This window comes from Lemur catta, chromosome 1 (genome assembly GCF_020740605.2).
Source record: "Lemur catta isolate mLemCat1 chromosome 1, mLemCat1.pri, whole genome shotgun sequence".
Lineage (NCBI taxonomy): Eukaryota > Metazoa > Chordata > Mammalia > Primates > Lemuridae > Lemur > Lemur catta.
Window position 1 is genome coordinate 29,014,322 of NC_059128.1, and position 16,394 is coordinate 29,030,715.

Below are 16,394 nucleotides of genomic sequence, written 5' to 3' on the forward strand. Positions count from 1 at the left end.
GTCTTTGCTCTTATGTCATTCACAGTTTAATATGATTGAGTTAGACATTAATCATCTAATCCCAAAAATAACTGTGTTATTTCAAAGTTTACCAAATGCCAGAGTGGAAAAGTAAAGCGTATGATAAGAGAACGTAGCAAATGGAATTGACCATTTTTAGGGATGAGGGAAAATTTTTCTAAGAAAGTGCCCTTTAAGCTGAGATCTAAAGCATTCATTATTAAGAGTGGGGGTGCAAAGAAGAAACCCTTGTTTCAAGGATGAATAATGGCATGTGCAAAGGTCCTGAGGTGGACAATAACTAAGTTTAAACCAGGAGCAGAAATGAAGGCCACTGTTGTTAAAATGTAATAAAAGAGAGAGTGACGGGGATGAAGGAGGAAGAGAGGGAATGAGTTCATGCAAGGCTTTGAGGTCACGGTAAGGAATCTGGTCTTTATACCAAGAGCAAGAGAAAACTATTAAAGGTCTTCAAATAGGGGAGTGATATGCTTAAGTTTGTTTGTTTGTTTTGGTTTTTTTTTTGTTTTTTTTAAGATTGTGGCTGTATGAGGGAAGTGGAACTAAGAACCAGCAAGAGTAGGAATGGTGAGTTCAGTTAGGAGGCTACTGCAGTAGATTCACCAGGTGAGGACAGGTGGCTTAGGCTGTGATGATGGTGGTAGAGATCGCAGGAGAGTTGATAAGATTTAGTGCTGGATTGAATAAGAGACAGGAGGGAGAGGAAGTCTTGCAGATTAGCACCTGTTTTCTAGCATGAGTAACTGGGCGGATGGAGGTGCTATTTTTTGACATGGGAAACAGGAAAAAGGAGCAGGTAGGAAGGACAAGGATGTTGAACTCTTTAAGGTGCTGCGCAAATGCACGCCAGCACTCGTCTTACTAATAGTGCCCCACATGGTTGTAGCAGAGGGGGATGAATGGGCTGGTTGCCTTTTTTGGTTTTTGTTCATTTGTTTGCATGGTTATTTTCATTCCCATTCCATGCAAATGAGGCAATAAGTAGAAAGGTGAGTATAGTTCGAATTGAATTACTTCCCATTCTTCTGAGCTCAAACTCACCTTTTAGTGGTTTGAGACCAGCCGATGAGGCTACATTTCACCCCAAAATATTGTTTCCAGTTAAAAAACTTATGTGAGATCCATTTCCATGTTATACTGATAATGATTTCTACCACTTGGCCCTTCCCACATTTGGGTTTGGAATTTGAGTGGCTGAAGAGAATCACCCTTCCTGTAACTGGCCACCTAAGCTGTCCATAAGCATATTTTGCTGGAGGGTTAAGAGCTTCTGTGGTCTTGGTCTTAGGCACTTCTTACAGGGTGTCAGTTTAGCTACAGTGTGGGTAGCATTCACCATGGATCAACTCTTTTGATTTCCCAAGCAAGCTCAGAATTACAACTTGCCTCCAGAAGTTTTGCGTCTGGGGAAGGAATTTTGTCCCAAGTGGGATCAATTACACACAGAGCAAAGTATTCTACCTGGGGGGACTAACCCATGAAAATTCAATTCAATATGCAGCCTTGCAAGCCTATGTCATGCAAGATTCTTGAGTATTTGACAATGGGGTAGGAAAGGCTGAAAACCCTAGAAATAGTGTACATGGAGATGAAGATTCAGGTCATATGTAACCTATTTTAAGTTGCTTCTTGAGAGCTCTCACAGGTGCCAGTGGAGTTGGGAAACAGGGCTCAACAGGTTTGCTGCGTTTCCATTCCCCAATATTCCCAGCTATTTAAAACCATTCTTCAACAGAGTCTCCACCAGATGGTTTTGAGGACAGAGCAGCTATTTGTGCCTCCCATTGATATCTATTTTTCCAAGTGAGAGACTGCCCCATATGTTAGTGCAATATGTCACTTGGAGGTGAAGCATCAGTTTGTATTAGTGGGAACCTGCCATTTGCTAGCCCCCTTTTCCTCATGCCTGTTCCTGCCTCTCTGATCTTTTCTAGGTCTCTGGCCTGTCAGGAGGACGATTGGTGCTGCGGTAGAAGCCAGCGGCTAAGTCTTGTGTATGGCGTGGTTAAGGTTGCAGCTTCTCACCTCTGCCTTCTTCCATTTTGGGCTGATTACCTTTGTGCTCTTCCTGAATGGTCTTCGGGCAGAGGCTGGTGGCTCAGGGGATGTGCCAAGCACAGGGCAGAACAATGAATCCTGTTCAGGGTCATCGGACTGCAAGGAGGGTGTCATCTTACCAATCTGGTACCCGGAGAACCCTTCCCTTGGGGACAAGATTGCCAGGGTTATTGTCTATTTTGTGGCCCTCATATACATGTTCCTTGGGGTGTCCATCATTGCTGACCGCTTCATGGCATCTATTGAAGTCATAACTTCTCAAGAGCGGGAGGTGACTATCAAAAAGCCCAATGGAGAGACCAGCACAACCACTATTCGGGTCTGGAATGAAACTGTCTCCAATCTGACCCTTATGGCCCTTGGTTCCTCTGCTCCTGAGATACTTCTCTCTTTAATTGAGGTGTGTGGTCATGGGTTCATTGCTGGTGACCTGGGACCTTCTACCATCGTAGGCAGTGCAGCCTTCAACATGTTCATCATCATTGGCATCTGTGTCTATGTGATCCCTGATGGAGAGACTCGCAAGATCAAGCACCTACGAGTCTTCTTTGTCACCGCTGCTTGGAGTATCTTTGCATACATCTGGCTCTATATGATCCTGGCAGTCTTCTCCCCTGGTGTGGTCCAGGTTTGGGAAGGCCTCCTCACTCTTTTCTTCTTTCCAGTGTGTGTTCTTCTGGCCTGGGTGGCAGATAAACGACTGCTCTTCTACAAATACATGCACAAAAAGTACCGCACAGATAAACATCGAGGAATTATCATAGAGACAGAGGGTGACCACCCTAAAGGCATTGAGATGGATGGGAAAATGATGAATTCCCATTTCCTGGATGGGAACCTAGTGCCCCTGGAAGGGAAGGAAGTGGATGAGTCTCGCAGGGAGATGATCCGGATTCTCAAGGACCTGAAGCAAAAACACCCAGAGAAGGACTTAGATCAGTTGGTGGAGATGGCCAATTACTATGCTCTTTCCCATCAACAGAAGAGTCGCGCCTTCTACCGTATTCAAGCCACCCGTATGATGACTGGTGCAGGCAATATCCTCAAGAAACATGCAGCAGAACAAGCCAAGAAGTCCTCCAGCATGAGTGAGGTGCACACTGATGAGCCTGAGGACTTCATCTCCAAGGTCTTCTTTGACCCATGTTCTTACCAGTGCCTGGAGAACTGTGGGGCTGTACTCCTGACAGTGGTGAGGAAAGGGGGGGACATGTCCAAGACCATGTATGTAGACTACAAAACAGAGGATGGTTCTGCCAATGCAGGGGCTGACTATGAGTTCACAGAGGGCACTGTGGTTCTGAAACCAGGAGAGACCCAGAAGGAGTTCTCTGTGGGCATCATTGATGATGACATTTTTGAGGAGGATGAACATTTCTTTGTGAGGTTGAACAATGTCCGTATAGAGGAGGAGCAGCCAGAGGAGGGGATGCCTCCAACAATATTCAACAATATTCCCTTGCCTCGGGCTGTCCTAGCATCCCCTTGTGTGGCCACAGTTACTATCTTGGATGATGACCATGCAGGCATCTTCACTTTTGAATGTGATACTATTCATGTCAGTGAGAGTATTGGTGTTATGGAGGTCAAGGTTCTGCGGACATCAGGTGCCCGGGGTACGGTCATTGTCCCCTTTAGGACAGTAGAAGGGACAGCCAAGGGTGGTGGTGAGGACTTTGAAGACACATATGGGGAGTTGGAATTCAAGAATGACGAGACTGTGTAAGTAACCTTTCTGTATTCTGCCCCTCCCCCACTCCATCCCTTGCCATCTCTTTCTGTCCTTCTATACTGCTCTTTAAAACTCTCCGTTATGTTTGTGTTAATGTCAAACTTCGGTTCCATCACAGGTATTCAGGATCAGCAGCCACTACTGGACAGGTTCCGTCCACTTCCAAACTCTCCCTCAGTTTTCTTACTTTAAATTGTTCCTGGGCAAGGAATCCTGTGATAGGATCTAAGGTCACAGAACATTTTGTCCACTGAAACTCAAAATGGTGGTTGTTGGGGGTGTGGGGTGACAGAATTTTTGTGATACCAGATTTTGGAGAATTCTTGTGATTAAGCAAGAGCTGGGAAATTGCTTGGGCCTCTCCTTCCTCCCTTCCTCATGGCAAGGGTGTATATGAGCTTTGAAGCCAATCCTTACCATTCTAGGATGAGGAATAGCCCAATCAGAATATTCTCAAGGAAACAAGTGGCATTGGCTTTTTTCCTGGATGCTATATTGTATAGCCAGATTTCAGACAGCCCTTCTTTAATCTGGAAATTGCAAAATTGATTTAAACTTGGCAGTCCCTATAAATGTTTATTGCCTATTTTATGGTGTGAGTCTTGCCTAGCCTAGGTGAGATGACTCAGTATGGCTTGGATACTGGCGGTATCTTGGAGAAGCAGAGCTCCCAGGCATTGGCCACCTGTCTTTAGTCACAAGTTTATTCTCCAAAATCTGGCTAAGCAGTGAAGGAGAAGCATCTTAAGAATTATGGGAGAAGATACATCTGTGCAGCCTTCTCTTTTCGAAGTCCAGGACTCCCCTGAAATACTTCTCAGGTTTCTGCCCGATTTAGTCCTTCAGAAACTGTGGGTATTGCACTTCTGTTTTCTATATTACCCTAAGGTCTCTCCCCATGGAACTCATTGCAAATTGGTTGTTCTGTACTTTTCCCAGATGGATAGCTTTGAAAAAGAAAGCAGAATGACTTTCCCCAGGACTTCCACCTTATGCAAGGGTAGACTTTCCAGGGTAGCCTAGAAGGATGGAGATGAGACAGGGATACTGCTCTGAATACTGTGCATGTCCACAAGCAATAAGGAGGAGCAGGAGACGGTGTGAAGGATAAATGGGGCGTAGGAAGGGAGGATGTCAGACTGCTCCAAGAACCTGCTAATTGCACTTTCAATGGGAAATGAGACTATACAACTTCCAGAAGAGGAAGGAGGGAGATCATGGAAAAGGGAAGTCCAAGGAACCTAAGGAGAGGTGTCATAGAAGTGCTTCTTCCCAGGTCCAGCCATGAGACAGAGCTTAAAAAGGGTTGGACTGTGCTGGCAACAGAGCTGAGTGACCCATGGGGTTCTGCCCCTGTCCCTACTCAATCCTATCCTAATAATGTGACTTTGGGCAAGTCATTTTGTGGCTCTGGGACAAAACTGTCTCATATGCAAAGTGGGAATAATAATACTTTCCTTGCCTGGAGGCAGGGTCAGATCTTTTTGCAATTTCTTCCAGCTCTAAGATTTTCTAAACCATAGACACAGGCGCTCAGTGTAGGACATATTTGCACTAGCCAAAAATGGAACAGGGGATATTCCCCTAAAGGGAAATCGCCATTGGCAAATTGATTTATTAGAGCTCTGTTTAGTCATTTTGCTAGGAAGGATAATCATTTGTTAGCATAAGTAAAAACCTGTGCTTTCCAGAGAATACTATCCATTTATATGTGCTCTGGGGAGAGTGTTTATACATACAAATGAAGGACAGGCTCTTGCTGGGAAGACAAACTTCATGAAATTTCACACGCGTTTATGGCAATGTCAGTATGTAAGAGGTTATTGTCAGGCATTAAATGACATCAAGACCACAAAATTTGCCATAATTTAAGAGACTTGTGGTTCCTCTGACTCAGTGCCCTATCTACCCATGCCACAGAAGGGTAGTTTTTGAGAGGTCAGAGGCTGGGCTCCCAATTTCCTCATTCTGTTAATCAATTTTGGACCTAGGATCTCTGCATATGACTAAATCTTCCTCAAACTCGTTTGTGTTTTCAGTTTGTATAATATCTTGGTGTAAATGAGCCTTGTGAATGATCATTTCTGGGTGATATTAGTTCTAAATGTATGTCAACCTCCAGAAGTTTGAGATTCTGGCCCAGATATTCTAAAGTTTGGGAAGCAAATCTATATACCCATCTATCCCTTTGCATTTTTTTAGATATCATTCATTGCAGAACAATGAGTCCAAAACCCAGTAGTCTGTCCTCACAGAGCAACCCTACCCTTGATACTTTAAATTGTGAGTTTACAACCAGAGGCAGTATTATGTAGCAGAAAAATCATAGGCTCTAAGTACTCTGGGTTAGAATTCTGGTTCTGCTGCTGATTTAACCATGTGGTTTGGGGAAACTTTATTAACCTATGAGATCATTTCTTCATTGGTTAAATGGGGATAATAGTATCTCTCTAGCAGGGCTATTATGATGATTCAAGATATGGTGTGCAATGTACCCGGTACATGATATGTGCTCAGTAAACGAGGCCTTAGTAGGAATATCGATGAATTAGCAATGTTCTTCAGAAGACACTGTTGAGATAATCAGGTGACTGGGATCTCTGAGTGACCATAACTAATGAGCATGCTAGTTTTTTGGTTACCATGAAGAGTCGTAACCTAAACTCATAAAATATTAGAGCCAGAAAAGACTTTAGAATATCTTCTAGAATAGTGCTTCTTAAATTTTAATGTGCATGTCAATCACCTAGAGGTCTTCTAAAATGCAGATTAGAATCCAGAAGTTCAGGGTAGGGTTTGAGATTCTGCATTTCTAACAAGCTCCTGATGTTGCTGGTCCCAGCTTAGAGTTGAAATCTCTAAAGCTCTTGATCAAACCATGAGACCCAGGAAAGAAAGTGGTTTCTCAAAGGACTTGCTTAATTGAATCGTGAGTGCCTGTTCTCTGATTCCAAGTTTCAAGCCCAGCTTAGCTAGAACTCAGCTCTTACCCCTGAGGCCCTGATAATTGTAATCCCAGTATGGAAACTGAAATTGAAAACTTCAGGGTACTTGGACAGAAGCTGTGTGATATTTGGAATGATTCTGCTTTCTAATCCTTCCCTCTTGGTGTAGCTTTCTTTGCCTACCTAGCCTGGTAGTATTGTAACTTTGCCCTCACCGTACTCCTCTAAATGTAATCCAGTTGAAGCCAGGTCTGTGCTTTAACAATAATATTGGATCCATGAATTCACTTGTTTGGTTTTATGTTTTACTTCTCCAAAGATGTCTTTAGTAGCAAGGAAAAAATGTGAACTTTGGAATTTAACAAAAAAAATATGAATCAGTCACTTACCAGCTGTGTAACTTTGAGCAAGTCACTTCATTTGTCTAAGGCCCAGATTTTTTAGAAATAGTAGTATTTATCTTTCAAAGGAGTAATAAGTACCAAATACAAATATGAAAAAATACACAGTGCCTTCTCATAGAAGGTACTCAGTCATCCAACAAACATTTATTAAATATTTGCTATGTACTAGGTACATAAGCGAGTTAGGCATGCTGGCATTTTTTATTTCAAGGATCTCACTCTCGAGTAGAGAGGATCAAAGTGTACAGACAAATCAAAACACGTGGGAGAAGTAGAATAATTGAGATAGATGCAATAAAAGAGGAAAGAGAGCTCCCTGCCACATGTGTGGCACCACTAAAATTTCTAAAGCAACTGGCATTAAGGACATAGTAGTGACTGGGGTGAAGTGGGAATAGGTACATGATTAATTTACACTTATGTTATAATAAACCCTTGACATTTGAGAGAAATATTATTGATGTCTTCATGATCTAGAATAATCCCCACCTTTGAGACTGTCACTCTAATAGTTCATGAGAATTATGGCCTTTAAGACTGCAGCATACAATGACAGAACTTCATGGACATAGAGGTTCTGCCTGCACACTAATGTCACTCAGTAAAGAAGTGACTGGCCCCTATATCCCAGGCTCATAGCACACCTCTGCAAAATAACAGATTATTGCAGCTCATGGACCTTTGGAGTCTCTGGGAATAGTCAAAGCCACAGATGTCAAAGATGCAAGTGCCAAGGTCTACTATAATTATTAATAAATAGCATAGGCTTCCTTCAAAGAAGACAGTATTGGCTGTGGTGCACATTTTCTAACCAAATCAGAATGTTAAAGCTGGAAGGTATCTGACTTCCCATTTTATAAATTATGAAGCTGAGATTCACAGAGGGAAATTGGCTTATCCAAGATCACATAGCTAGATATGATAGAAAGTTAGAGTTGGGAAGGACTTTAGAAGCTACTGATTTAATGCCCCCTCTTCCTGATTTGCACTTCTCAATTTTATTTTTATCCATGAGTAAAATGTTAACTTTGAAAAGGATATGGCAATTCTTGCCCTGGAAGTACAAATCCAAGAGTATTATATGACTAACATCTTAACTACTACTAATAATATACTATGGACTATTTTTAATCTCTTGGTTCACCTTGAAACTGTTAAGGAAGAAAATTATTGAGCCCACAGAAATTTAAAACAAACTCTATATCTTAGTTGAGAAAAGGTGACAGGCATAGCTGGGATATCTTTTAGGCAGTGCCAGTAAACTGTAGACTAGGCCTTGTTCCATGAAAGAATGCAAGTTTTAAAAAATGATGCAGGCCATTCTCTTTCAGGGGAGCTTTGTCTGTAACATTTCAAACCCAAGAAATCTTTCCATGAAAATCTTTAAAGATCTAGAGTGTTCCAGGATACCATTTGCACATTCTCCACTTTGACTAAAACATGGTAGGCTTTTTTCTTTTTCTTTGGCTCAGCAAGTTAGGACAGTCTCTTTCTGGCCACAGAGGGAAATGACTTGTCTCTAGAATGCCCTTTCCATGCTTGAGAGAAGTCACAGGCCGCAAGCTCAGTAAGAGAGTCGGGTGGCAATGGTGACAACTGTTCCTTAGCTGGCATCTCTCCCATCCTTTTTCCTTCTGCCTTCAGTGCCAGCAGCAAGAGCCCTTCCCATCTTGAGGTAAACAATCATTCAGTCACTAGAACTGTGGTATCCTGAAACCCTCAGTAGAGCTATGTACTTGGCACAGATTTTTTCTGAAGAAGAGACTTCATTTCTGAGCCAATTGTTGAGTGAGGGTACTTAGCAGTACAGCGGAGCATTTCAAGTAGGATTGTTCAACCACAATTTCCCCTCCTCTGGACCCACAGGAGTGCTTAAAGCCTATGTGGATTTATTAGCAGAAGCTTTGGCTAATGTGTCCATAAGGCCCCCAGATCCTGATACAATGTCTTTTTTTCCCCCCTTTTCTTCTTAATTAATGAGATTGTCAAAGAATATGTCAAAGACTGACATATTCCAACTCCAGTATCCATAAAGCACCCAAGTCTGCTGAGAACCTTACATGTCTGCGGAAGTCTCCAGAAAGACCAGAGCCATGCTGGTTGATTTGTTTTAGGGTCTAGCCCTGCAGTATCCCCTGTCAACACTAGATCAGCAATTCTCCTTCTACCTGACTTGGTCAGCTCCACAGAGCATACAGTGTACCCGCTTGAGTCTGCTCACCTTGGTTTGCTCTTGGTATCCACAGGGGGTTGGATCCAGAACCCCTCCTCTAATACCAAAACCCGCAGATGCTCAAGTCCCTGATAAAATAGCATAGTATTTTCATATTACATGGGCACATTTTCTCATATACTTTAAATCATCTATAGATTACTTATAATATTAATACCTAACACAATGTAAATGTTATGCAAATAGTTATATATTTTTATGTGTATTACTTTTTATTTTTTAATTTTTTCAAATATTTTCTATCCACGGCACCCACAGTTGGTGGAACCTACAGTTGGTAGAACCCATGGATGCCAAGGTATATGAGAAAATTCAGAGGTACAGGGTTGGAGATTCCACTGGGGGATGTCAGTATGGGTTTAGGAAAGACACACTGTGGGTGGAGATGATCACATGACTGGCCACTCAGAAAATGAATCAGTCTTGTCCTCAAAACAGGCTCTTCTATGCACCTTAGAGAGGTGCTAACTGGGGTTTCGGGCCCCAGTGATAAGGGGATGTAGATGAGGATATAGCCATGGGGCTTGTTTATTTTCTCTTGACTCTTCTGGATCTTAAGGTCAAAGTTTCCTCATTCACTCAAAGGAATTAAAGTAAAGGATACTTGAGCAAAGTGAGGCAGGTGAGTGAGGAGGACTATTCCTGGTTGTCCAGCCTCGACTTCCCAGATGTATCTGCATGGGCATGAGCACTCAGTCCTTCTCCACCCTTTGGCTGTGCCCTCGTAAACCCCATGAGGAAAGTTGTAGAGATCAGAGCTGTGATCTTTTACTTATTCAAGATATTTCTTTATTGTGGGTTTTTTAAAGAGAAACTAAGCTGCGCTTCCAGAACCCAGTCTGAAATCCTGGCATAGAGCCAGTAGCATATAACTGATAGTTGAAGAGAGAGAAGCCCTTGATTTATAAATAGAGCAAGGTTCCCATACTCAAATTCTCCACATTCTGGAAGCATTTTTCGACAATCAAATGCTTTGAAGATTTTGCTAAATGACCATGAAGGAAAGCACTAGGTAAGTATTCTCAGGTGGCATGAAATTACTTATTCATAGGAATTATATTCTCACCCCTACCACCTACTGGGTACCCAATTAAGAAATTACCTGGATAAGTAAAGAGGAATTTAAAGTTGAAAGTGATAGAACTTACCTATGTGGATAAAAGTTATTTTTCTGAAAACTTAGTGATCACCAGATATCTACATGTGTATGCTGAAGTTCAACTGTCAATGTGGCGCCATCCTTCCCCTTCCTAGCTAAGGGTCAGCATGCATGGCACAACATGGCTAACCTGTCCCTGCCTGAGCCCAGACCCATTACCTTTTGGTGAGTAGGGTTCATGAAGAATCAGTTATTTACAGAGCCCATAGAAAACACTCTGTAGTGGTTTCTTTAGTTGGTCCTTTCAAGATAAGTTACCTTTTAATAGTAACTTAATATTCAGAGTATGGCAAAATATGGCTGTGAAACAAATTAATGATTACAGATGATTACTTCTGCCCTGGCTCCGTAGTAATCCGTCTTTTCCCAGACCGCTTGGTCTTTATTTATCAACTCTTTGTATTTCTCCTCATGCATCCCTGTGACCTTCACTGACCGCCCCCCACTACCATCACTGACCATGTCTTTCTTTTCTTTATCTTAAATTTCAATAGATTTAGGGGGTACAAGTTGAATTCTGCTACATGTATATATTGTATAGTGGTGAAGTCTGGGCTCTTAGTGTACCCAACTCAGTTGTGTTGAGGCAGGTGTACTCTGCCACCATCTCAAAGGCTAACCATGGCCCTGGATGCAAATCTTTATATATGTTCACTTTATTTCCTGTTTATACCTTACTTTCTGCTTGTATACTATTTTCTTACACTTGCTGCCCCTCTAAACATTCTCCACTGCCTCCTTTCTTTCTCTAACTGTGTGTGTTTCCAGAGCTGCAGAGGCTGGTGTTGGGTTTCCACTTCTCCTAGCGCTCGGTGCCTCCCCCTTGATTCCTTCTGTCGAGTCTCCTCTTTTAATCTTACCCTATTCCTGATAGTCCCTTCCTTTGTACTGGTGGCATCTGTACTTGGATTGCCTTCTGTCTACTGTCTGATCTATGATTTCTTTGATTGATCAAGAAGGTTCTGTGAAAGTGTCCCTTAAGAAAGCCTGTCATTTGGGCAGAAAGAACTAGCTTCATGATTGCACCAAGAGAACTGATATCTCCCAGGAAACAAACCACTCACTGTGGTGCTCTTTTTTTCTTCACCATAACGTGTTTGCCTGACTGTATGTGAAGATAAGAAGATTTGATTGTAAGGATCCAGCATAGACTAGGACTGGTATCAGAAAGCCATCAGGGACCACTTTCTCTTTCTGATGTTCTCCCTCCTGGGCCGTGTAGTCTGTCTCCTGGCATCTCTGCTTCTCTCACTGACCTTCTTCATTACTTCCAACTTGCAGTGACACTCATAGACCAACAGTCATAGCTTGTGGCTCCTCTCTCCATATATGCTTTCTGCTCATACCTGGAAAGCTCTTTCTACTTTTCTAGCTCAAATTTTCAAGAGAAGGACTCTCTCTGATTGGTTCTTTTTCTCTTTTTCCCAACTTGGTCATGTCAAAGACCCCTGGCCAGATATATGTTGATTTCCCTGTGTCAATCACCCACTTCTACCACCCTTTCCCTCCTCCACCAGTTAATCTGTCATAAGTGGATGATGCGGTGGAAAAATGAAGTTGCCATGGGAATTCCATGATAAGCTACCTAAGCAGCTTTAGCTCTAGGTAGTGGGCAATGTCCCTTAGAAGGGAGTCCCAGGTGAGACAGACACCTGTCAACTCCAAACTGGCATACTATCTAAGGTCTGCAGTGCTTCCCAGAGAGCACTGATTTTTCAGTGGTCTGTGCTGGGGCAGTAGGCTAGAGAATGGGAGAAATAGCCACTTCTGGAGCCCCCAGCACCATCGAATGCATCAAGGTGACGACAGACTCTGCAGCCAAGATTAAACTGGCCTCTGTCCAGATCAACAGAAAATATTTTTAGTGGGTGGTGCTCAGTGGCACAAATCTCAAGGCTACCAGGGTCTACTCTTTTCTGGTCTGTCCTTTACAGTACACTAGAGTCAGAAGATTATCTGCTGTCATTTTCAGGTGCACTATTTGGGTACTGAGTCACTTTCAAAGCCTCTTTCTGGGTTTGGGTTTTCGGAGCAGCCTGTGTCCTAGACTGAGACAGAAAGCCTCCCTGCTGTTCCTGCCAGGGACAGAATGACAGCGCTCCTGGAGCCTCTCCCCCTTTCTGGACAGCTGGTCAGCTGGACTTCACTAGAGCCAGCAGGCACCCCTGCTTTATCCTAGGAGCTGTAACTTGATGCCTTTCCAGGAACTCCCCAGAAGCCAGTGTATTCTCATCTACAGGTGGCACAGTGTGTGGCTCTATCAGGTGCCCATGTCTCTGGGCCCAGGGCTGGGGTGGAAAATAGGACTGTCCTCTTGTGTCAGTGCCAGTCAATGAGCAGTGGCTGCCCAGGGGGCCACCTTGGAAAGAACCTGTGAGGTTGTATCTTGGCTCAGCTGTTGATGGGAGAAGAAAAGACCAAATATCTGCCAACTCTGGTCATGGGACTAGACACAGAAAGAACTTTATGGAATAAAGAAACTTGGAGTCTCCATTTCACTGAGATATGTAAGTATGAAGTTGTCACTATCTCTTTAATACTGGGCCAATCCTCAGTGAAAAACCTCCTGGAATCACTCTCTTCTTTATCTTACTTAACACAGAAGCTTCTTCTATTCCCTGGAGGAATCCAGGGAAAATATGAAATCCATAGTTTCAAAAGGCTAGACATAAATTCTCATTGGACACATGAAGCAGGTAATTTCATTATCAGACTAGCATCTTCCAGGACCTCTGCTAACCTAGTGGGTTTCATATACCAGACCAGTGGTTCCCAAACCAGTTCCCTACCACGGACCTCTTTCATTATCTGTCTCTCCCCATGGAACCCATGTTTTAGAAAATCATTAGCTTATAATTAATCAGATTTCCATTTTTTCCTCATAAAACATAGCAAAAGATAACTAGTATGACTATGACGAGTTAATGTAATTCTAGCCAAAGCAGAGAGAAATGACATTTTAATTAACCTGTGTGGACTGTTGGAAGAATATAGACTTTCTATTTTGAGGATTGAGGAGAGAGAGTAGAATGAACACAGCCAAGGGCCGACTATCAGAGGACATTTAACTGATGTAAAATGCTTTGAAAATATCAGGCACTAATTGTTTAAAGTTGTTTTGATGAGGATAACCCCTTAGGGACATCAGAATATTCTAGAGAAAAGGAGCATAATATTGGTTACCAGGGCTTTATCATTGTTGTTCAGCCCTCTAGGAAAACTTACTATTGTTATTTTTCTTACCTAATAACACTTCTAATATTTGTATGAAAACATAAAACTCAACTTTTAAAAGTATTATGGATTTTGTCATACCATTAGGGTTACTATCATCATTTTGTTCAGATTAATTTACCTGGAAACACAGAGCTTTTAAAGGCTTCTAAATACTGCATGTTCTCACCCATATGTGGGAGCTAAAACATAATTGAGCTCATAGAAGTAGAGAGTAGAATTGTGGTTATCAGAGGTTAGAGGGTTGGGGGAGGGGAAGATAGAGAGTGGCTTGTTAATGGATACAAAGTTACAGCCAGATAAGAGGGATAAGTTCTAGTGTTCTGTAGCACTGTAGAGGGAATATGGTTAGCAATAATTCAGTGTATACTTTCAAAAAGCTAGAAGAGAGGATTTTGAATATTCACAATGCAAAGAAATGATAAATGTCCGAGGTGATGGATATGCTAATTACCCTGATTTGATCATTACACATTATATACATGTATCAAAATATCACTCTGTATCCCATAAATATGTACAATTATTATGTTAGCTAAAAACAAAGCGGATAAAAACATTCTAGTACATTCACATAGCATAAATTATGTAGCCATTAAGAATAACGTTTTAGGCGCGGTGGCTCATGCCTGTAATCCTAGCACTCTGGGAGGCCGAGGCGGGTGGATCACTCGAGGTCAGGAGTTCGAGACCAGCCTGAGTGAGACCCCGTCTCTACTAAAAATAGAAAGAAATTATCTGGCCAACTAAAAATATATATAGCAAAAAAAATTAGCCGGGCATGGTGGCACATGCCTGTAGTCCCAGCTACTCGGGAGGCTGAGGCAGTAGGATCGCTTAAGCCCAGGAGTTTGAGGTTGCTGTGAGCTAGGCTGACGCCACGGCACTCACTCTAGCCCAGGCAACACAGCGAGACTCTGTCTCAAAAAAAAAAAAAAAAAAAAGAATAACGTTTTATATTATATCTAAGAGTATGATAAAATTACAGTATAGGATTATGCTTGAAAATGTGTAGTAAAAGGTAATATATACAGTAAAAAAAAAAAAAAAAGCAAAGAAGAACTGAGTCCTAAGCCAGGCTGTATCCTTCCGACTGCAAAGTGCTTCTCTGGCCTCTTTGCTTTGAGGGATTTGGCACCCAGCCGTGTCAGGCGGGTAGTGGAGGCAGCCATTCTTACATGTGTGATGGCTTTGAGAGCCATTGTATGTTGGGTAGCTGGGTGCAGAGTGGAAGGGCTACATGTGGTATTGATGCATTGTTAAGAATCTCTTAAGAGTGACCTCTTTTGGGAAGTGGGACTGATGGTCTACATAGTGGAGACATGACTTTTAACTTTTTATTTTATACTAGTCTGTGCTGTTTGGAATTTTTAACATGGGCATACATTTCTTTAATAATAAAAATGCCAAAAACGTGAAAAAAAAAAAACCCTTAGTTCTTCTGATCCGAAATCACATGTTCTTTCTATTGTGTTACGTATTTTAGCATGAGAATAAAGTTATGAAGCTGAAAGTAGGAGGCCTCCTTTTCCTCATACGGAGGAAGCTAGGGCATCCCACGTTTCTTCCTTAATAGCAAGAGTTGGCTTCTTTCCTTCTAAATCAGGGGAAACTGGGCCCGGGGAATTTGGCAAGGGCCAATAAGCTCCTTAATGCCCAGCTCAGAAATCTGGATTCATCACTCTTGACTGCTGGCTGAGACCCACCCTTGCACAAGCCTGTCTACAGAGGATCCTTGTTTGTGTCACTTCGTCACCAGGAACTACCAACAGATGATGCTTTGGCCTGCAGCCCGGGGAAACAGGGTGAGGCTGGCTTAGGACCATGAGTTGAGATCCTGGGGGCCTCCTTTGATGCCGGGCCCACAGTGTCTGAGGGCAGCCAGGACCAAGGGTTGGAGTGGGGTGATGACAAGAGAGAGCAGGTGGGTCCCAGCTGCAGCCCAGGAGAGCCCGTGCTGCTCCAAATCAAGGAGGCCAGAAGCACCAGGAGCGTAGAGGCAGGGAGGTGGGTGTCAGTTGCCCGGTGTACAGTCAGCAGACATGTGTGGGGCTCTTCCTGTGGGCCGAGCACAGTGACAAAAGGCACCATCTCTGTCTTCAGGGAGGTCACAGTGTGGGGAGGACGACTGTGTGTGCTAGTTGCTATAGAAGAGAGAACTACCAAGGGCTGTGGCTACACAGCGGTGAACCCTCCCTCCTGCTTTTTGTTGGGGGATTCAGTTTGGTGTCATTAGAGGTGACTTGCAAACCCCCTCTAGCCGATTCAGGACTGTGAAGAAGGGACCGCTGACTGGCTTCCGCTGGTGGAGCACGCACAGTTAGGCCTAGGAGCTGGCCTCAGGGTAAATGGTCCTCACACAGCACCTCCTCAGACCAGAGCAGCACCTGGCTCTTCCCCCCGTGTCTAGCAGATGTGCCGCACACACCACAGGGACACAATTTATGTCAGCTGAATGAATAAATGAGTGAAGGAATGAGTGAGCGAGTGGATTCCCAGCAACCCCTCTGCCTGTGTGCCACCTCTAGGTTGCAGCAAGCCCGGGGCGACCTGGGAGTGAAACGTGCCTCTCAGGCACAAGGACCAGGGTACGCCCACCCTCTCCATT

At 43.2% G+C, this 16,394-nt stretch overlaps 1 protein-coding gene across 5 annotated transcripts in view; it reads left to right on the top strand.

The window, feature by feature from the left end:
• Window positions 1-16,394, top strand: part of SLC8A3 (solute carrier family 8 member A3) — a 138,227-nt gene that overhangs the window by 15,849 nt on the left and 105,984 nt on the right. For 4 of the 5 annotated variants that reach the window (XM_045554765.1, XM_045554794.1, XM_045554774.1 and 1 more), the window contains exon 2: window positions 1,956-3,801. In XM_045554765.1, coding sequence (XP_045410721.1) covers window positions 2,018-3,801 — 1,784 coding nt within the window. In that variant the 5' untranslated portion in view covers window positions 1,956-2,017. Of the gene's footprint in view, window positions 1-1,955; window positions 3,802-16,394 lie in introns of those variants that run through there. The other variant, XM_045554756.1, reaches the window with a different exon arrangement.